This window comes from Melopsittacus undulatus, chromosome 4 (genome assembly GCF_012275295.1).
Source record: "Melopsittacus undulatus isolate bMelUnd1 chromosome 4, bMelUnd1.mat.Z, whole genome shotgun sequence".
NCBI lineage: Eukaryota > Metazoa > Chordata > Aves > Psittaciformes > Psittaculidae > Melopsittacus > Melopsittacus undulatus.
Window position 1 is genome coordinate 61,302,723 of NC_047530.1, and position 23,706 is coordinate 61,326,428.

The 23,706-nt window shown below is 37.9% G+C and overlaps 1 protein-coding gene across 2 annotated transcripts in view; it reads right to left on the reverse strand.

Annotated features, from left to right (window-relative positions):
* Nucleotides 1-231: 231 nt before the first annotated feature.
* PARG (poly(ADP-ribose) glycohydrolase) overlaps nt 232-23,706 on the reverse strand; it is a 63,603-nt gene continuing 40,128 nt past the window's right edge. For both annotated transcript variants that reach the window (XM_005153636.3, XM_031053147.2), the window contains 8 exons: nt 22,379-22,439; nt 21,642-21,717; nt 19,370-19,517; nt 13,451-13,529; nt 12,527-12,635; nt 9,164-9,269; nt 4,383-4,511; nt 232-3,648 (listed from right to left, as the gene is read on the reverse strand). In XM_005153636.3, coding sequence (XP_005153693.2) covers nt 3,482-3,648; nt 4,383-4,511; nt 9,164-9,269; nt 12,527-12,635; nt 13,451-13,529; nt 19,370-19,517; nt 21,642-21,717; nt 22,379-22,439 — 875 coding nt within the window. In that variant the 3' untranslated portion in view covers nt 232-3,481. The remainder of the gene's footprint in view (nt 3,649-4,382; nt 4,512-9,163; nt 9,270-12,526; nt 12,636-13,450; nt 13,530-19,369; nt 19,518-21,641; nt 21,718-22,378; nt 22,440-23,706) is intronic.

Consider the following 23,706-nt stretch of genomic DNA (forward strand, 5'->3'; position numbering starts at 1 on the left):
CTCACGCTCATGCCAGCACCCTTCCAATTTCCTGTGGTTATTTCCTCTTTCCATCACTACACAGATGGGAGTAAGCGCTACAATACTGTACAGTAAGAACGAATCAGCTATACATGTCAAAATAGTTGAATTATTACATTTACTGCTAGAAATCTCTGTGCCATGTGCTTTCAAATGTGCTGGAATTTCTGCCCTGGGAAGTACATTACCAGACAATGCACACAGTATTGCTTCAGTCAGAGTTTTTTAATCATATTCCTACAAAATCATGTAAACATTAGCATACAGATCCAGAAAAATCAATATAATGGTGCATAAACTGTAAGTTCAGAATGTCAGGAACACTTGAATGGTTTATAAATTAATATATACAGTAATGGGTATTCATCATTAGATAAGAACACCTCAAAACTGAGGAGTTTAGGTGCAAGAGCTGTAAAACTACAGAGGTGCTCCAACACCACACATGACTATGAGGCAACAATGCAATCTACATGACTGCCTGTTGTTCATATTAAGCAATCAATTTGGCTACTAAAAAGTATACAACAGAAGTTTTGGTAGGAATCTTATTTTTATTTGAAATCATATAGCAAACATCCCTAAAGTAATACAAAACCCAAGAAGGGGACTACTGCATAAACAGGTTTCTTGAAGAGTGGAACTGAAGCTTACTGGGCTGCACAGAGATCTTCGGCGTCTCCATTTCACACTACTTCAAATAAAGCACCAAAAGGCACCTCCAGCTAAAGAAAGCATTTCAAGGAGTTTATAAACAGAGTGATAGGTGGAGGAAAAGAGATGCAAAACACATACTGGGCTGATGCAAAATTCCTGCTCCCACATGCAGCATTCTGGGCAGTTTAGCTCTTTATTGAATTAGGAAGTCATGAGGATATAACACTGTTGGCTCATTTGTTAACTCTGGGCTATCCGGAGTTAATCGCCACTAAACTGAGAAAAATATCATCTTCAGCCTGTCTGCAAACAAAGTCATATTCAAAATCAACATTGCCCTTTACCAGATCAGGGACACACAGCAGAATGCAGGATGTATCACTCTTACTCAGGTGACACATCACACAGAAAATAAGTTATTTTCCTTTTCTCCCATCCATGTAAATGTATTTCATGGGGGGAGGGAGGGCAGGAATGTAAGGTAAGCCTATCCTAAAGAATGACCTCAAATAAAAGACAATCTTCCCCATCAGGTATCAATGAAAATATAAACTGCACAAAACATAGGATTATCCTGGAAATACTTGACACTGCGAAAACTCTCTTAACCAGATACCCTATAATACAATCTTCAGAGAATCTTTCCAAAGTTAAATACATTTTTCTGTTTCTAGAGCTGTAGTAGAATTTTAAGCCATCTTATTTTGGGACATTTTTCATACCTGACCAATCTCAATGAAAATTAATATTGCATTAATAAAGATGGATTTATTTACAATAAAGGGGAGATCATACCCAGCCACTTCAGGCTTTTTGCTATGTTTCCTTCCAGTTGTTGCAGAAAACATTCTGTTCACCTTTTCTATAGGAAATCCTGAGTAGTATGGTGAAGGAGGTTTAGCAGATAGCACCAGTTTTCCGTCATTTGTCTTAATTAACAAGGTACATTTATCATCAGCAATGCCTCTAGAAGCACTGTCACAGCTGAGGCCAAATGCTCAAAGAAGAGATTTTGACAAAACACTGTTATTCCTATTGCCAGAATCTGAGCCAACACTGGGACATCAGGAACAGGAGAAAAGATTTCAGCTAACTCTGAGGACACAAGTTGCAAGCACAGGAAAACACCTGAAACAGTAGCCCAAATCTTTTCCTTGTAATGGGGGGTGGAGAAAACTACAGCTGGTGGGAAGAATAGGAAGAAACCCTTGAAATGCTGTCACCTTCCAAGCAACATGCTTCCAAGCTGCTGCTTAGCATTAACGCCAAGGTGCAGCACTCCAAAGGTATTTTATAAATGACCCAAACTCTTTGTTATTGCTTCCACCAAGAGCAGCTCAAGCAGAAAGTGCTTTATGGTAGGCCAGACTGCCAACAGCTTCCAGTATTTGATTACCATGTTGTGTTTCAGGCTTTGAGAGGTTTTATCTGACATTAGCCAAAAGGATTTGCCGATACCAGAGGCTTAGCTCACTACATTTCCTGCTGCAGTTTTCACTTGTATTGCTAAACTTGTGATAGCAACCATGACAGACCAGAAACTCTAACACAGAAGAGGCTAAATTTAGCAATTTGAGCTTAAACTTAGACTGGGTTTAAACCATGAATAGACAGTTTCATTGGATTGGTTCCGTACACAAACACGGAGAAGTTTTATCACAGACGTATCTACAGTTTTGTGTAAACTATTAATGAACTACAGCCACACTAGTTTGGTATTCACAGAGATAGTAATTGGACAGGTTTTACATGTATTTTGCCTTCTCTTCATTGTTGTTATTCCCATGCCTAAAATGACACAGGCGCAAACTCCTAACTTGTGTTTTTACCTGTTGCCTGCAGACTTTCCTCCAACAGATATGTGATTTCCATTTCCTCACTCAAGTTATCCCATGGGGATCTCATGCTCACATGTATGCACACTGCAATAAAGGAGAACTGATACGACAATATAAACACAACTAGCAGACCCGAATTCAAATAATATCACCAACAACAGTGAAGCTTGAGAAACTTCAAATATATAACGTGTCTAAGACCTTGTTCAATGTTGTAACAGATAGCACCAGCAGAATGGTATTAAAGAGTTTCATATGAAAACATTTCTCTCTGCTTCTAACTTTGGTCACATTTCCCATTTTCACACCCTCCCATACTCTGTTCTCTCTACTTCATGATAACTTTTACACCTGGTTCAATAAAGACCATGCAGTTGTGAAATGCATTACAGCTCCTCCAGAATCTGTCAATTTTTAACCATTTACTAAAAAAATTAGGTTAAATCCAGGACACTAAGTTAAATCAATGGAAAAGTTAAGAACAATGATGGCATTGTGGCAGTCTTAAGGAGGTTATCAACTTATGACAATTTTCAGTCAGAATGACCATTACAACACTTCTCTTTAACATCATCCCAACAGTTGCAAGGCTGTCTGTACTCCAGCACTAAGTTTACATGAGAAATCGAGATACAAGTTCTGAAAACTAAAGGCAATGGAATACAGGGAAATCTTCTGAAGGTCTTCAGCAATGTCTTAACTGAAATACAAACGTGTTCCAACGTGTCCTGCTTAACAAGGTATAACGCAAACCAGATTTACCAAAGAAATCTTTTCTGTACACACATGAACAAGGTTTTCATGTATAAAACCACCAAAAAATTGTCTCTAACAGGTGGGGGATTTGTTTGAGTGTATACATAACTACAAATGCAGTCAATATACATTAAGCCAATTATACCCAGTAATTCACATGATATACCAGAGGGAGGAGATGAACAATATGCTGATCAAATTCAAGTATTTTAATCATCAAAGCACAACCCTTTTTCTTCATCATCATCATCAGTAGAATCTGCATAGGACTCGATGGTGTTGTATATAAAAGAGTAGAGCTTGACATCCGGTCCTGAAGTAGAACAATTTTTGCATTCTTCATTGTAGTATCTCAGTAACAGCCTATAAATATCCCCTTTAAAATAAAAAGAAATAATTAAAAACCACTTAAGATCATGTCATGTGAAGAATATATGGTTGCAAATAAAGACCAGAAATGTATGCTCATGCTGAGATAGTGGCTTGGAACATCTCTTTAAAGGAGCAGTGAAAGAGGAGGTAGACAACAGTGTAAAGGGAACGTGACTGTTTCCAAGTTTGTTCAGAACACATGGTGGGCTCCTCAACTTTCTGCTGAGCTTTCTGCATGAGCTACTCAAACATTTAGGCTTGTATATGTATTACTGACAATGTATTGCCAACTACCTAGCTTTGTGTTTCTGTCCCAGACATTTAACATTTACAGCGGGGCAACCGATACACCACTTTTATAACACATCTGACTGCATCTTGTGGGATCAAGCCAGAACCACTGTAAGACAAACCTACATCAGGAATGCACAAGCACATTTTCCCTTTTTAAAGCAGTCTGAGTTGTTAACTTTTGCAAACCTTCTGTCTATCATATGCATTTCTAAATTCTGGACTGTAATTTCCCAGTGAATTAGAAGAGGATTCTGGAAGTCCTCTAACAGATTAACACTGTACAGCTGACCCTGAATCAGAAGAGCTCCCCACTCTGGAAAGAGGTACAAATAAACCAAGACCCATTTGCTTGTGTTCAGGACTTGAAGGCAATAATTCTTACTGGACAATTTTCATTTAGAGACAGTTAAGTCTCTTCACTGCATGAGATTTCTTTATGCTCACCAATAGTTTGGCCCTTCTCACAGAGAAAAGTGTGCATGCTGTAAATATCCCGCATCAGCTCCACATCTCCAAAGGTAAAATACACAACATCACGTCCAGCCTCAGCAGCTGCCAGTATCTGAATTAAGGCTGAAACAACAAAAGGATTACACACATGAATACAGGATAAAGCAATTTAGTGAAGGGAAAAAACACAGCCTGAAGTTTACAGCACATAATCATACCACTCATCTCCAAGTAAATGCTGCAAGACAATAACGGGTAGGTAAGTATTAGTTCCACTTTTAAAGCAACGTACAGAATACTGGGCACTGCAGCTCAGTGTGGAAGTACTCTGTGCTGGAGTCACTAGTGATAACCACCCTTACTTTCCAGATACACAATGTGTTTAAGTTTTTGGGGTTTGTTTTGGTCCATGCCTACTCCCAAGCAGCTTGCAGCCATTAACAATCCAATAAACATGCAAGGCAGCACAAATGACAGAGCACCATCTCATATCCTGGTTTAAACTGCTTGCATCAAGTCACCAATAGTGGGGTAAAAAGCATCCATTAAGCACATCATGATTTCCATTCTTTGTCACCCTTCAGAAGGAAGAGTGCCAACCTTTCACTAGGTAAGCTACACAAAGCAGGACCTGACCCAACTTTTAGTTCCTAAGATGAGACTTACGGTTGTGCATTCTCTTACTGTGCAATTTAAGGTGTCCATTTTATCAATTATAGAAGTAAACAGCATGGTATATGACAGCTCATTGCAACCTATAAAAAGTGAGTGGTGATGCCAGGAATACAATTTAAGTTAATTAACTTCCAGCTTTGTATAAAGCTTAGTTGACCAACATGCACCCAAATTTACAGAATCAACAAGGTTAGAAAAGACCTTTAAAATCATAAAGTCCAACCTTTATCCCAGGACTGCCAAGTCTAGCACTAGACCATGTCACAGGGCCTCAATTACACGATTTCTGAACACTTCCAGGGACTGTGGTTCTACCACTTCCCTGGGCAGCATGTTCCAATGGCTGAGCACTCTCTCTGTGAAGAAATGTTTCCTAATATCCAATCCAAACCTCCTCTGGCAAAGCTTGAGGCCGCTACCTCTTGTATTATCACTTACTACTTGAGAGATCAGCCACCTCTTTTCTCCATCCTTCTTTTCGGGTAGTTGTAGAGAGCGATAAGGTCCCCCTGAGACTTCTCCAGACTAAACACCCACAATTCCCTCAGCCATTCTTCAGAAGACTCAAGAAATCATCTGGAGTACTGATCAATGGTCCAGATGAGCTAATGACCCTATGCAATTGGAGAAAGTGGCTCTGGTCCAGCTACATTTTCTCCCTTCTCACTCCCTGACTTCTGCAGCTCTCAGGAGCTCATCAGAGCAAATTCCGTTCACCAACCTGGCACTAAAGTTATATGACAAAAGGGTAAAAACTAATTGTTTTCTGCTAGATTAGAATTGGCTGAGTGAATTGAGCTTGCTCAGAGCCAGAGCTCATGCAAGGGAGGGCACATGATCATACAGTAAGGAACAGGGAAGGGGAGAAGAGAAACCAGGATCGTTTTAGATGGCACCAAACTTACAGGAGCACAGCTTTTTCACCAACCAGCACTGCGAGGCTGGAGTGTCACACATGCCATCAATCACACATTCATTTTGGGTAATGTTACCACAGTCTAAATAATGGAGCCCAACAATGACTTAATCTATTGCTGCTTGCCTTATTTCAGAGCCTATGGGTGCAATTCTGATATTAATTCTTTCCTTTTCTACCCAGTAAGTAGAGTTAATTAAAATGTGATTAATATTGTCTTTGTAAAGATCAATTTTAACTAAAATGGCGTATGTACTGCATTACCACCTGCTAGTAGAAACTAAATAGAATGCTGCTCATAGCTCAGCTCAAGAGTATTTCACATTTTTAAAGAGGCCTAATAAAATACTGCATTCCTTAATCAAACAGCACTCTTGTAAACACATAGCTGAAGTTATAAATCATGTTATTCGCATGTGAAATTAATCTCAATCTGGGAATGGTATTTTAATCAAACTACTGAAACAGCTGTGGATTTGGTAAAGCTTCAGTAGGTCAGCTTTGAAAGGGTCTAATTAACTAGCTTGCATAGGGGAATGGAACCTAATGAATCTTATTATTCATTCCAAGTAAACAAGGCAGCTTCACTTTACAGAAGATATTAAAAACATCCTACTGTTTATTTTGAATTGCTGTAAAATTTATGAAACAAGGATCAAAATTTCTGTCAAGCAGCAGGCTTCACAGTCTTCTGGGCACCAATGATATATATAACACCATGGGACATTTCCATGCTACTGAAAAAGAAAGGAGCATCACAGGAAGTGGTGTCTGGAGGGATTTGGGCCCTCTTGACCCTTGCACCTAGCTGGTGTGACCCTATTTAAGTCTCCTGGACTTGCACCTGAAGGCAGTACTCACATACTTTCTTCTACTACCCAGCTAGGGTGGTAGAAGCATAATACAAATCCCTCTGGGAACCCAACTATCCTCACAGGCCCTGCATGTTCAGTCCCTTTTATCCAGAGGAAAGGATGTAACCACCAGGGACTTCCATACTGCAGTACTATTGCAGCAGTGCAGCCAAAGTGCAGAGACTGGTGCGAGGAAAGCAGCACCAAAGACACAGCAGGGGCAAGCAGAGTAGAACTCTGCAAATGCGGGTGCAGCAATGCTACACTGGGTGAAACACCCAATACTCCCTGTGTCATTGCCTACTGAGTAAGTTCAGAACTGCAGTACTATCATGGTAGCACCTCAATATCGCACATATAAGTGAGGCAAGATGCATGCTTTTCTCTCCTACTCATTCTATAGGGGGTCTCTTAAAAGCTGATAGCAGTCCTCCTATTGAACTTTATTTTCTCAGCCAAATGAAAACGCCAGTTCAGATAAAGAGTACTTTCTCACTATTGTTAGAAGTTAAATCTATGTATTTATGAGATTAAAATAGCACTTTCCCAATCTTCAGACAGTTGTATAGAGCCCCTGCAACTAGTAATTGTTAAACTGTCCTCTGGTTTCCAAAAGCAAGACAAGATCTTCCAACTTTTCCCACTTATATAAACATACTTTTTTAGTACCAAAAGTCTTAACTTTATGCTAAAAGTTTATCCCTAAGAGAGCTGGAACCTGGTTTGTTTACACACCATGTCCTCAATTTGTAAAGCCAGATTCTCTTTTTAACTCCTTTAGGATGACTTCAGTTTTTGCATCTTCTGTGACCTTGATTGAAACCATATTTTATGCACAATCATGTTCCTTTAATTCACAACTAAAAAAAAGGATATAATATCATAATGCATTATGGCACTTATCCAATTATATTCAATTACATCAAATACTGAAGTGGTTCTGAAGTCTCTATTAGAGATCCAGATAGGACACGGGTGTGTATTTAAGAACATTAAATGAAAAACCAAGACTTTAAACTACAAAAACTACTTTGTCATTGCAATACTCTGTCAAGCCTGAGTAGCCAACAAAAGCTATTCATATGGGTTCAGTAAAACCATGACACTGATGATCTCTGTGACCCAAAATGATCATCATCATAGAGTTTTCTCAGACATATTTTGAAATGAAGAAGTCATGACTCTCTGTGAAGTGTAAAAGATGACTCTCCAGTGCAAAAAATTTGGTTATAATGAAGTGAAACCATTGAGGGAACTTGCAATCAGAATAACCCTATACACCATTAGGATATTACAGGATAGATCCAAGGATCTATCAATACAGGATATTACAGTTCAGATCCAAGAGGAGGTTTTATGCAAATCAAAGCATTTATTAAACTTTCCTAACAATCATAATCACATATGATCAGATCCTGCAGTAAATGCTACTTTAGATATTGATGATCTGCACTTGGCAGACAATTTTATCTAATGGAAATCAGAAACTAACTGTCAGGAAATCAATGGGCATTAAGAAAAAATAAATGCTCAATGAATAAAACACATGAAGAAAGCAAACTAATGAAGCTGGTAGCCTGATGACTGTTTGTCTCAACGTAACTACCTAAAGCTGTTCAGAAAAGCCAATTTTAAACGTTCACTAAATATTTGAAAACAATAAACATGTAAAGTTCTATTTATAACTGTATGAATCAGAATATCAATTTAAATGTCAGGATCCATCAGTTCTTGACTTGATGGGAAAAAGTCTTAAATGAATGTTGGCATGTGCTATCTGCTGCATTATAAATACTCCAATTAAAACCAAAAGCACATGAAGTAAGACAGCAGGCATGTCAGGAAAGAAAGAAGCATGGCTGAGTGAATGGAAACTTCTCTGGCAAACAGTAATATATTAAGGAGAAAAAACAACCATTGTGCATTGCCAGCAGGTTTGTGAAGCCTTGCAAATTACCACATGCTTTCAATAGCTTTGCAGAGATACAAACTTTAGGCATAATCTTAAGACGACTGCTCCAGAAAGGTCAACTGATAAGACTGAGAACTGCAATGAACATTTTCTTCTGTGAACTAATACTGCACATCCCTGCTTTTGAAGGTTTCTGTGCTACACATCCCTGTAAACCCAGCATTTCACTATCGTGTACTTACCTCAAACTTTAAACTGAAAACAGCATATAAAAGCAGTGTGCATTTTCATTAAGGCCACATTAATCATGGCCTAAAGATAAAGCTAACAAACCAGTTCTATGGACAGCTTAACTATTAAAAAAAGGAATGAGAATCTTATTTGATTCATTTAGACTTTAACTAGTGCTAGGATTTACCTTTTAATCGGGAGTCCCCTCCAAAGGCACCACATCCCCAGTTTCCTGTGGCTATTGCAGAGAGATGCTGAGGTGGAACATTGGGTCGGAAGAAGCCGCAGTAGGCCTGCAGGCAGACAAGAGTCAGAAGATGAAGTTGACAGGCAATCTGGTGCTGTATTTTCAAACAATAAGATGAAAACAAGTATTGTCTTCTAGCAATACCAAATTCCAGCTGCTTCAATACCCCATTAGTCTTCCTTTAAATTTAAGGTAAATCACTAAAGAATTTACAGGAAGAAGAATTTTGCCTGATTTGAATCCAAACTAAAAATCAGATACATGTGCTGACTCCTAGGGATTTTATCACAGCTGTGGGAAACTTTCCAGGATAACCAGAGCAAAGAGTAACTAACAGAAGATTGTACCACATTTGTTGCTTTTTGGCCCCTTTAGCATGCAACATGACAGCTGAACTGTGCCCACTACAACTGATATCCCTCAACACTGAAAATAAAAGACAAAATAGCACCTTAGCGTTCAGGTCTAATGCAATAAATGAAGGCAGAAGGAAAGAGAAAAATGTGCATAAGTCACTAAAAAATCTTGAGTAAAGGCAGCTGCTTCCATGTGTAGGAAAGGAAAAAGGATAAATCTCTTTGGGAAGCTTTTCAACAGCACAAAAGTTTATTGAACAGGTACAACTGTCTGGTGGAACCACCAGTTTCATTCAATCTGATCTAAGCTGCAAATGCAGATTTTAGTTTGTCATGATTTAGCAAGGTGCCATGACTCAGAATTTACATAAGGAGTGCTTCCACATCATCAGGATGCAGCCTCTTGAGCTCTTTCAAGTCAGAGCTATTAGCGTGTTTAAAGACCAAAGCACATTGGTATTAAAACAGTGGGCCAAGCAACCTAGTTCTCAGGCTGTGTGGACAGTAGTTCTTCAAACTCCATCTCCACTCAGTGAGGGATGGACTGGTGTTGCAGTAAGATACCACTTTCTTTTCAGCTTTTACTTAACAGGCATGTATTTCTCAACTTGCCAGAACACAAAGAACAAAAACCTGTCTCATCAGACACAATACTGAAGTCAGCAAACACTTGGAAGGACTTCAGCAGCAATGAAGAAAAATATCCAGGTGTGTGCTCCTGTATGATTTTTCATTGCAAATAAAGAATGAAGATAAAACTAATATATAACATTGCACCAATATTTTAAATAGGTTTCATCTAGGAATACAGATATATGAAAGCTTACTGTACAGTTTTAAAGCAATTACTTATACATGGGAAGCAGAAGAGCTGTTCCTTTTGAACTACATTAATTAATTTGGTTTTAAGTTGTACACCACTTCAAATATGTGGTATCACAAATGATTTAGAACTTGTATGATGATTACAACTTGTTTTCATATAAAACTGTTACATATAGCTCTCACAGCTAACACTGTTTGAAATATAAGCACAGCATAATTCTTAGGGAAGCATTTCTTGCCAAATATGAAGCTGTAGCTTTCTGTAATCGGTGACTATCAAAATAGGCTTAATGACATTTGTGAGCGGGTTGGCAAGCCCAGTGATAAGTCAGTTGCTCCTTAGGATTTGGAAAGTGGAACTTACAACTGGAAGAGTTATTGCTAGTGAGAGCCTTTATTAGGCAATAATCTCAAGGGACTAGCAAGGATAAAACAGTGACATCTCTTCCACATATATCTGCAAATCTTAATGATGAAGTCAGATACAATGACTTTATTTTTCTTATTCTGAACAGCTGACTTCAGCCAATATTAATCTTGTTTTCTGGTTATGGGTAAATCACACACAAGATCAACGTCAGACAGCTACCTTTTGAGAAGACTAACCAAGAGTGAACACCTGGTTCTTTAAGCTAAATGCATCTTATAAAGGAGAAATCATACAGGCTTATAAGAAAATACAAGCTGTAAAAAGAATCACTTAAAGTTGTTTCAATAATTTCCTAATGTCTACAAAATGACAGACAAAAGAACCTCTGAACACCAAGCTGTGCATACTAATACATAGTAGACTCATATTTCAAAGCCTGTGTACATATGCTGTGCTTACTGAGTCCTGATTTATTAAATCATAATAGAAAGCATTGCACCTTACTCCATCACCTTGTTTGCACCCACAGAAAAGTCTTAGGCTTAATACTAATTTTAAATTAAATGGAAAAACACCCACAATAGGTTAAAAAACACTTGATTTGTTAAAGTATTATAGGAACTCCAATAAATCTAATTAATTTTTTTATTGTCGTAAATAGAGAATTAACTCAGGCTTAAAATTTTCTTTAAATACCAATCAGTCCTCATCAAACAACATCAATCAAACCAACACACTATAATACAGTTGCATGGATCTACCATAGTTTAAAACTCCAACCCCAGTCAATAATATTGAGAAGTGTGGGCAGATCATAAATTCACCAGAGTAGATAATTTAATTTTTGTACAGAGATACCACTGAAGTTTACAAAATTTATTTACTGTCTTTTTCAGGGCTAATTTCATTAACCAACCTTGAAGAAACGAGCTGATGAATGTTACTTTAGTCAAGGTTTTCAGACTAAATTAAATTAGTGCTTCAGCCCTGTACATCATTTCTGGAGGGGTGGGGGGAGATGAGCTTTCAGCTATAGTGCCTTTCCTTCTGAGTATTAGCAAGACACTGCCTTATGTTTGACTTTAAATGCATCTTATACCCCCTATAGAAAGCAGGAGACTTTGATAACAGTAGTATTGTGCTCTTATATTTAACACCCTAGCTAACAGACAGGCCTACTGCATCCCCAAACATGGAAGCATACTACGCAGACTTTATTGCTAGCATGCTTTGAACCCAAATATAAGCACACTAGTATAACTGTATAAGCATTCTTGTAATCAGCTGCCCAGTAAAAATAGCATTGCATTACCTACAACATGCCACAGGGTAGCCATGCAAGACCTTCATTCTGGTCCATAAGCTTTCTTTATTAACATACAAGAACTTACTTTGTAAACTGGAGATACATACCAAGCATCTTGTGTTAGAAGATGAAATTTATGTGTGGGATAACAGTAAAGGCCTTGGAATCATTGGCACAGGTTGAAGGATAAGGCCTCAAGCTAAGAGCCAACAAAATGCATATCCAAATTTCATTTATATTTTAAAATACACCTCTGAATAGCATAAAGGGTAAGAGTAATTCTGTTTGGCAAGCATCTGCTTTAACACTGAACAGCAAAACACTGAAGTACACCTTTTACAAGAGATAACTAAGCAAGGACTTCCTTAGATTAAGATAATGATACCAAAGTATTTTAAGAGGTACTAAAAACATTAGACTGTAGGCGATTTAAAGTAATTACTGGCCTTGTTGAGCTCTCTTCTAATTTTCTCTGGACCAAACTGATCAAGAAAACGTCTGAAGTGAAATGCATCTATCGCAACAATTTCAGTATAGCGTCGCTGCCATTCATCCCTAAAATTGAAGGAAGAGGAAAAGTAGATGACATTAGTTGTTTTATACTGGCCATATAATCATGATCCAAAATTAGCAATTCCCTGCAGAGCTTCTCTGTTAGAAGCAGCTGGAAAGGTGAGCTCATAACAGACAGTGGAGCACTTTTAATATTTGTGTGTAGGGAATGAAAACAGGGTCAAAAATGAGACAGGTCACTCTATAAATTTAGAAATACACTGGCTAGACCTTAGGCATAAATATGAAACGAATCTAATCACACAGCACTATTTAATAAGTACATAAGAACACCACAACCTCAAAGAAAAACACTTTAGCTCTCTTCTTCCAACACTTAAAAAAAGAGTACGTTGCATATGTTTCAATTCCAAATCAATAATTTTGTGTACACACTATAACAATACTGTCAGAGAAATAAACTCAAGATGTTAGAGCTTTCTATTCAAATCTATGAGATTAGGTCTTATACTGCCACACATCAGCAGGCATCAGGTACTGTGGCACCTGAGGTATCATTGTCAGACTTCTTGGGACATTACAGTCCATAGCTCAGTCAGTATCTTCACAAAAGTTGGGATTAAATACATAAAACTAAAACATGTTGATTTAAGAACTGACATATTGGCAGGTATCATTTATTAGCACTAATACCTCATTATTAAAATGAGAACTTTCTTAGCTTGCTGGCTCTGAAGAGAGCAGGACCAAACAGTCAATTTCTCTATTAAGGCAAATGCTAGGAAATACTTAAAACACCAGTTTTTCAAATTAATAACATTTATTTCTTCACTTGAAATATTAACGTGGAACTCTACCTTGGGGTCTTATCTTCATGGCTTCTTGCCCACCGGTAAGTTTCTGCATAGCCTGTATACTCACTGTACTGCTCAGTACCTGAAAGAAATGATTTTCCATATTGCACACAAAATATGTACCTTTTTTGCACTTGGCACATCTTTCACAGAAATCGCTGAGTCTCCAGATGAAGTTACAGCAACAGAGAATAGAAAATTCATATCTACACCAAGAATACAAATTCTGCCTGTAACCAGTAGAAGCTTCTTTTCCACAAAATATGTGTAGCATCTACCAAAGGACATTACAAGTGCAGATCTACGTATGCTGTTCAGGATATAACAAGATTTTCAACTTTGCAACTCTCAAGTTCAATAGCTTCTCAATAAACTGCCTCTCATCTTTAAAGCTTTACTGGCTAGTATCTGGTTAACAAAGACTGAGACTTTGCACCACCAGCATTTTGCTTTTCTTTTTTTTCAGGTTACTGCCTGTAAACACAATAATAAAATAGTTACCCTGCTATGGGAAGTGTGGCAACCCCACTTCATCACAATTCAGCAAACATCTGGGTTGACAGTTTAGGATGCACGAGAAGAAATATAAAGAGATTCAAAGGAGTATGTGATGAGTTATACATGTATACATTTTATTTTTCCAAGAAGTTTTATTTCCTTAACAAAATTACAAACCATAAGGACAAAGAAAATCCGATGGTCAGGAACCAAGCAGATTTCCAACACACCAGTGTTACCCAGTTTGTTCACCTACAGTGCCTTGACAGTCCTACAGAAGGACAGGTAGGACTGCTAAGCTTCCTAGTCTCTTTACCCAATACACCTCTTCCCCTTATTTTCATTTAATCAGCATGATTTCTGCACTATGGTTCCTGACGTGAATTCTAAGATATCACAGCTTAATGGCACTGAATGGACCAAAAGGCCACTGCTATCAGCTGCAACAGCTGGTACCAAGAAGCTACTTCAGTGAAAGCTCGAGGAGCCATAAAACCATGGTCTGGAACATATGTGGCTTCCCCATGAAAAATTCCAGTGGAATATTTTGGCAAGCATTAAGGGCTGTAAGGAAGTAACTCATTAAAACCTACAGTCATGTTAGCTATTATGCTGTGCTATGCCATCTCCCTTTCAAAGTTTTATGCCAAGACCAAGAAGGACGCATTTTAACTGACAATACCTTTCTTGAAAGGCTGCCTTTTACCTCACTTTACCAAACTTGCTTCAAAACCTGCGGATACACAAAGAAGAGATACTTCTAAAGCAATGCCACAGCAAAATCACAACTTTTCCCTCTAGGTTGAGCTCACAACAGCTGAATTTCAGAAGTAGGGAACTGAGAAGAATACCTTGTTTGGAAAATTTCAACTCCCAGGTACAGTTTGGTGTAAGTTACAAACAGTAAGAAGAGAACTGTTAAGCAACCCTTTAATTGCAAACAGTGACACTACCTACACCTATAAATATAACAGAAAAATACTGTTTAGATGTCTAAGCTGACAGCACAAAACATCTGATTACTAAGACAAGAATAATGCCAACTATTGCATATATCAGTGATACCCTGAGAATACAAATGTTTCAATTTAAGTTTTTCAATCCCTAAATAAAAGTTGAACAATCAGAAACATAAAACTACTCAATTTTAACCTCATCAGACAAGGGAATAGGAATGTCTGCTTTCAGAAGGCTCAAGCATAGGAAACACAAGCTGTTAAAACCTGATTAAAATGATGTGTATACTTCAAGACATTTTCCCCATTTACCCAAATTCATTTTAACTGAAAAGACTTATCAGTGCTTCCTTAACTCATATGCCCTACTACCCACTCATTAGTTATTTACATTTGTCAAGATGATTAACCATACTGAGGACACACGAATTCCACTCAAGGCTATTTTGAGAAGCTGCTATGTGAAATGAGTGGGATGGTAAAAGACTCCTCCTCAAGAATTCGCTTCCAGTTACAAAATTCAAAGTCCCCAAAATTGTGATGGCAGAATATGCCTATATATTGACACACATCCATGTCCTCATACAAACAACAACTGTGAGCAGTTTAAATATCTGTAAATCAGTCTTCTAATCAAATTGTAGGCTATCAATCTTCTGTAAGACTGACATGCTTGGAAACAGTGTTTGAACAAGTAGTAAGATAAGACAAACTAGGAAAGTATGTGACTTCACTGAGAGCTCTCGTAACAGGACAACCTAGCAAAACCCCCAGATTTGAAAAGGAAGCATTTCCTTTGGTCTCTAGCATGTAGAAAGAAAAGATGAGGTTATCAAGACATTGTAACAGGATAGACTAAATGACAGTCGAAGTATTAAGCTGACTTTATCAAGGTTGTTTTCATTCATTTTTATGGAAGTGCACTGACTGATGACAAAAGCACCAGGAAACAAGCAAATACAGACACAAAAGATTTTAAATATATAAAAGTCAATAACAGAGAAATTAAAAAAAGAAATCACACAAACTCTAAACTCGTGTCCCAGAAACCCAAAGTTACTGAAAATCAATACATTTTCATCATAAGTGAAGCTCTGGGAACACATCAGACAAAACCAGTTACTTAACTGGCAGCACTTCTGCCTGTGAACTACTGGGATACAAAGGGCAGTTGCTGGGAAAACAGAAGCAGTACAGGATAAACTGGACATGCTAATGGTTCTGGTGAATCTTTTTTCTTCCCCTAAAAGAATACAAAGGAGTAAAAAAACCAAGCAAAACTACAGCATAATAGCACAGTTCCATTAGAACTTTAAAAACAAGCTACAAGCCCTAAAAAGCCTACCTAAAGTCAAATGTAACATATGTATCATTCAAAAATAACATCCTTTGTGAAACTTGTAATAATTACTGCATCAGACAAACAGTGAAATTGCCAAGTAATAGTGCTTATGGGACCTCATCACCTAAAAAGAACAGCAACCGTTATTAAAAATAAACATAACTTTCTTGGCCTCCATAGTCTAGCTTTCCATTTGCATATGACCTGTATGGCATCATAAAGTTCCCAGGGATCGGGAAAAACCCCACCATACCGTCCCTCTAGTATTTCTTAAGAAGTAGTAATTATGCCTGTGAAGAGGCAGTACCACTAGCGCTCAAGGGAACAGAGTACATGTGAAAAGCATGTGAAAAGTTCCACATTTACTGCAAAAAGTGAGGGGAAGGTCTTCTCCTCCTTTCAGTCAGCTCTTCTGATCCTTATCTTGTGTCACCACTAGTCTTCAGGCTCTCTCCAGACAGTGGCATGATCAGCCTGCTTGCATTGGATTTGTGTGGTAAGGTTTTGGTAGCTGAGAGGGCTCCTGTAAGAAGCTGCTAGAAGCTTACCCTGTGTCTGATAAAGCCAATGCCAGCCAGCTCCGAGACTGCCAAGTCCAAGCCCAGCGATGGCGACAGCACCTCTGGGATAATGTACTTAAGGAAGGGGATTGGGCGGAGGGGAACCTGAACATTAAGAATATGTGAGAGAAACAGCTCTGCAGATATCAGGGTCAGTGAAGAAAGAGGGCAAAAGGTGCTCCAGGCACTGGACCAGCTGCCCCTGCAGCACATGTAGGTTAATAGAGGAGCAGATCTCCACCTGCACAGGGAGGCCCCCAAGAGAGAGGAGCAGGTGGATGCCCCAAGGAGGCTGTGACCCTGTGGGAAGCCACACTGCTAAATCCAGCTGAAAATCAGTTTTTCTCCTCTGAGTAAGTTTTCAACTGAACCAATTATCTGATCCCATTTACTGCACAGCTAATATGCTTAGAAGGCTCTGAAAATGCATTGCTGAGATGCAGTCAGGACTGGCTGTTGTTCAGTCTGTAGATTTAAAGCAATCACGGAACACAGCTTCATCTGCTCTCAGCACTGCCTGAGTAAACATAAAATCAAAGACGAGGAGTGGAAAAAGAAAAGGAAAACTGAGAAAAGCTGAATGAAAACCACACTGACACTTACAGCTCTAAAAGAAATGCAGCTGTGGGAGTCCTGGGCATTGCTGTGGACATTTCTGTACGTAGATGTCTTTGTTGAAGAACTCGACTGTTCGCATGACCAGTTCCATACTCATTACAGCAGTGATCTGAACCAGATACTGTGCAATCACAACAAATCTAATTTCTCTCCAATTTCTCAGACTCTTGTGCAAATTTAAGCTACATAGTTATACCCATTAGGCCACTGAATCAAGATGCATCACACAGAATGTAATTTATCCAGAGGATTGTGAGACACACAGTGGAGACTTGGCTAAGAACCAAGGTGGAAGAACTCCAGGGCTGAAATGAAAATGATGGAATGGCCATTTCCATTAGAGAAGAACACCACATCACAAATACTAATTGCAAATCACTGTAAAGTACTGAAGGAAACTAAAAGAACATTACTGCAGTGAAGAAACATCCCCACTTTTATCCCTTCATGTCAAATCATTGGGGTTTTATTCCAGGGGAATGGAAGGTCTTTAAAAACATTCATTTAGTGTTTCCCCCAGTCAGTTACTACAGAGAGTTACAACTGTTCTGTTTTTACCCTTTCCCCAGAAGAGCCTCACCCAGAAGATAATACTCCAACAAATTAAACTTGTTATAGTATCATATCCAAAGTACACAACAGAAATCAGTGATGGCCATGAATTTTCTGACTCATTTGCTAAAAGGTAAATCACAAAAGCCAATTTTCACAGGAAAAGCAAAACAGGGTGCAAAACCAAAACAGAACACTGTCTAAAAAAGGTTACCAAGCATAAAACTGAAAACAAAAGATGTGCTGTCCAGGACAATCAATAGCTCAGGACAGAGTAACATTTGCAAGATCCAAGCTTAAATTTCTACTGTGCATGCATGTGAGAGAAAGAAGTGCTTTGGAAGGACTCTTCCAAGAAATCTGTTCTAATAACTGCACAAATGCTTGACTGTTGAGGCAGCTCAGATAACCACATCCAACATTTTGACCACAGCAGACCAAAAAATATAAAATATAAATATTCTACTACAATATTTGCCCAGAGGATCTCTCTGATCAGACACTTTTTGTTGTAGCTGTCCTTTAGCGTAAATAAACATTATAGCATCATTTCATTTTCCGGTTATGATGACTGCTCACTGAGTTCCCATGTATAGAGCTGAGACACAGCATGACCTGGGCCTCTCCACTTCTTCATAGTGACATTTGGTGTTTTGGTGCTAGCTGTTTGATCCAATGGATGATAAAGCATTTCAAGTTCTACTACACAGGTGGAAACAAGATCAAAAACACTTTAAGCAAAGCATTGGACAGACAGCACAGCTCCATACACAGCCTCTCAACAACATACTGCAGGAGCCTTTAGGTTTTGATGTTGTAATCACAAACCTGTAACTAACTTACGAGTAACAAACACATGGTTGTAACTTACAAAATCAAAATTTTTAAGAGATTTCCTGACTTTCTACCCCTTTTAATGGATGCAAATTTTCTCCTTTTCCACCTTTTTTTTGGTGACCAGAAGGCTGTTCTTCTTCTCAGTTTTCAGTCCCACTGATCACACCAAATGTTACAAATTCCAGACAGGAACAAAAACAACCCTGCTTTAATGTTACAGAGCATTACCTGCTAATAGCTGGGACCACCTAATAGTTGATAATTGTGGCTTTTACCTGTATCACCCATGATATTCTTTAGCTAGGACTAAGGATCTCAAATACATTTATATAGGGTAAAAAAGTTCTGTTTCCTTCACAAAACATCTGTAACAGCAGCCCTATGGTCTTAAGAGGTGAGGTGAAGAAGGAGGCTCTTTGTCAAATGAGTACTGGCTTTGCTTTTTTCTTCCTTTTTTCCTTCTAAGATGTTTTTATTTAAACTTTAAACTTCAACTTGAAATATAGTTTGTACATACAAAACCAGAATAAGATGTGAAACGTTTTCTGCAGAGACTAACCCGTGATGATGAGACATTCATTGTGATCCAAGACTTCAGTGATGAGCCTCGATACAATCAGTTCTGGGTTGATTAGGAAACGAATTTCTTCTTGTACTAGTCCTGCCCCAGTCACACCACCTCCAACAAAACGGTTTGCAAAATCAACCTAACAAAAATATATTCAGAAGGATTATGATATAAAGCAAACAGCACAAACCCCTTTCATTTACCAAAGTAAATGGTCCTGTACAAACTTCAGTAACTGTTGAATTCTGCTGCAATAGCTTAAAAATACAAAACCTGATTAACAGCATTCCTTTTTGTCCCTTTCTACTTCTCAGAAAACTTAAACCAAGTGAGAAATCACACAGCAGAACAGTTTTGCAACTCAAATGCTCTGAATCCAGGTTCTGTGAGTTTTCTTTGAAGAGCACCCATTTAAGAATAAAACACACTTCAGTAAATGTGAAAGATGAAAAAAACAATTTACAGTACTCTTTCTGCATTTTTTGGACACTGAAGAACTATTAAGTTGTCCTTTCATAGCATTCTGCCCCAGCTGTTCACACTGAAGGATTTTTAGATTAGCGTTGCCTCCATACCAGTTGTTCTGTACCTTAAAGAATCTCTTATCAATTCTTTGAATGCACTTGAACAAGGCAAGTAATTTTGATCATTGAGGTTTCTGCTTGAAACAGAGCAGCTCTGGATTCTATTTTTTGTTGCAATAATACATATTTTGCAAATTACATTTTTAAATAGACAACATTCCTTTTAAGAGTTTGGCTTATACAAATTAACTGGCCATATACATCTAATTTTTAAGCCAATCTTTCAAATGCTCTTGGCTTCTCACTGGTTTTTATTTATATCACCTATGAAAGCACATTTACAGGAGGGGAACAAAAGTTGCAGGAATGACATGAACATCTGTGTAGATTAAAAACTGATTCAGGAGTCAGTCTAAAGCCAGCCACTAAAAGCACAAGTAGTCCTGAATTCTATCCTGGAAATACCAACACACCTAAACAAGTTGTTTAACACTTGCTGAACTTGAGCAAAAAAGTAACATGAAAGCTACCCAGATGTTCAGTGCATCAGGATCCCACATACACTTTAAACTGTGCTAAGGACCTTGGTCCCCCATCCTCACCCCCGGCTCATGGTTCCAGTACAAACACACACCGTGTCCTGCCCTGTCTTCTGCTGACTCCCACTAGCTGGTAAGATCTCTAGGACTGACCTTGTCTAGGACTGCCCTGACTCATCACCTTGTTTTTGAATGATGACCATCAGCCTGTCAACAGAACTGTTCTGTCACCGCCCCTGATCTGTCCCAGCCAGCCTACTGAGGCTGGGGTCACTGGGAATTCTTGCACTGCATTCACCATCCTGCTCCCTCCTGCAGTAAGCATTCTTTGTCTGAGCAAAGATACTTTGTTTGATAAGACTTGAAATTGCCTAGGATGTGATAGTTTTCCTCCTAGCTACACTCTGACACTCACTTTTACAGAATGCAAGAGAAACAGTACACAAAAAGGCATAATTCAACCTTCTCTCATCACTGAGTGAGAATTGAAAAGGCAGACAGCACAAAACCAGTTTATTATGGAGCAGTTGTCGAGTTCTTAATAATTTGAGCCAAAAGAATTATAGAGAAGTCTTCTAAGTCTCTCTCCTGCTCTTCTCCTCCTGGCTAAAGAAGCTGTAATTTCTTTGGTAAATGAATTCTAGAAGGCAGACTTTTTTTTTCTTTTTATTTTTTCTGCTGGAAAAGCAAAAACTAAACAGAGAACTCAGATGTGTTCCTTTCCATAGATACAGACAGGACATCCTCCTTATGCATTTCTTTTGTTGACTGCCTCCCAGACCAAAACAGTAGTGCTGGCAGCAGCAATAAAATCTCTTGAACCACTGACCTGGTCACTGGCCAGGGCACCAGAATAATCCTTCAAAAATAAACTGAACCCCTTGACAACTCATCAAGATCACAACCTGAAACTTTTATCTTGTCAATCTTCGATATTGCTTTGAACCAAAAGACCTGAAGCTGTCCAGAACTTGTGACTTTCTGTCAGCCTTTTCTGTACCAGGTACACATGGAGATGAGCTGGGGATTGCTGACAGTACTAAGATTGCCCATGGAATTAATTTTGATGTTTCTTTTACACTGCATAACATCTTGTCATTTAAGTCAATTGAGGATAAACAAATAACTTTATTGAACTGGCATATCATAAAAGTATGACAAAAACATGACAAAGCCACAGTTACTATTATATGTACTTACCTGCAGCATACCTTGCCCATTGCTTTCAATGGTGCCTTCGTATGTGACATGCAATCGAGACAGCTTTTTCTGAGATCTATCAGAGAAAAAATATCGTACAGAACAATGATTACAGAATCTCCATACAAAGACATCCATTCTAAACTAACCCATCCAAACCCAAACTTTTTACACATCTTAACAAAAAACAACAGGTGGTTAAAAAAAAAACCCTGCTGGATTAAAGAAAATGCACCTGCCTTTCAGAAACAATTTGAAGAGGTTTATCATAGTCAATTGTTCAGTTTCTCTGCCTCTATCACCATAAAACATCAAATTTGAAATTGGAAGTTCTGTTTTTCACAAAAAATTTGTCGCATATTACCTTGATCACCAGCAAGAAAGCTGCAATACCTGTGTTTTCATGCTTGTTATCACCCGTACTTTATTGGATTTCCTGTCATTCCTGAAATTGAGTCATCTTTTTTCCCATTCAAACAACAGCACCAAAAATGTGCTGCTGTTTTAAAAATTCACTTAAGACTCGTTGACTTCACAGGCAAAAAAACCCCAAATCCTACTGAAAAACTCAAGCTACTTGTAGCAGTTCACCTACTTTCCTCTGTACTTCTCTCTATAACAATCTATATGAAACATTGTTTTCTGTAGTACTTCCATGCCTGAATCAGTACTATATGAATGGGATTCAGTTATCATTGACTAAGAAATTCCTTATATTAACAAGATGTTTGACTTACCTTTCCCAGTCTGGAAATTCCTGGAGACACTGCCTTGTAAACGTCACCAATCCCGTGGGTTCTACAGGCAAACCAACCCCAGAGAAAAATAAGCATTAACTGCTGGAACTTTCATCCTTAGATTATTTTAAGTGGTAAGCTTTTAAAATGACAATAAACAACATTCTTGGCAGAAACAGAAAAGCTTAACTTTCCTCAAGAGTAGCCCTGCATCTTCCCCTGACAGCCCATGTTCAAACTGAAAACAAGTAGTAGAAAGATATTTAATTAATATTAATTAATTAATATTAATTAATTAATATTAATTTCTTTCCCCTCTGCAGTTTGAGTTTTTTTTTCTTTCTCCAGATCTAAAAAAAACCTACTACTTATGTGATTTTTCACTTGTAAACACTACTAGAAAGACTCAATACTTGAAATAAAATGTGCTGCCACTGAGTAAAAAAGAAACCGAGAACCTTTATAGAGGTGGCTACTGTTCAGTGTGAACAGGCAACACAGAGTACCCAACCTATGGATGGATGAACCGGCAGCTCATATGTCCAAGAAGTCCTATATGTCAATAAAGATGCAGTATAAGTGGATTTCCAAATCAATCCATTTTCAGCCCTAACAGGATGCTAGTGAAATTCATTGTATTTCAGCGAAAAGACTCCTTCCTTCATTCAATTACCATTTACAATAAAAAAAGTTGCTTACAATAAAAGTTACAAAATTATTACAGCAAATTATAGAGCTAAATTACTTTAGTCTTTCTAATTCCTTGGACAGAAAAGAACAAGAAATAGGGTCTTTTAAAGTTATGATAAAAAATTTGAATTCAAGAAAAGAGCACTCAAGAATCTTATTAAATATTAAAGTTATAATGTTAAGAAATCTAATACAGTAGTTTTATAAAGCATGTTCCTAACATCTCATTTGCACAGAGAGTTGGGGACAGCTGTGTAAATTTAGTATTTGGTTTATATGAAAAATAATCATTACTTAATATTAAGAAAAAGGTAGTACAATATTTCTCTTCTTCGTTCCACACATAGATCAATTTATTTTCTACTGCAGAGATTTAGTTCTACTGGCATTGCTGAAAGTTTGATAGCTTAAACAGAATACAGCTGCATTTAATTTGTGGTGAGTTAAAATGAGGAACTGAAGATGGACTAAACCAAGTAAAGGGATTTTTATGTTTAATTGCTTAAACCTGTGTTTCTTTTAAAACAAACCTTCCTGAGAGAATATAATGCCAATAGTGAAATAGTAACATATAAAGAAAAAATTCTTAAAACAAAAAGGGTATTTCTGCAGATGTGAAGTATGCTACTGCAGTAAAA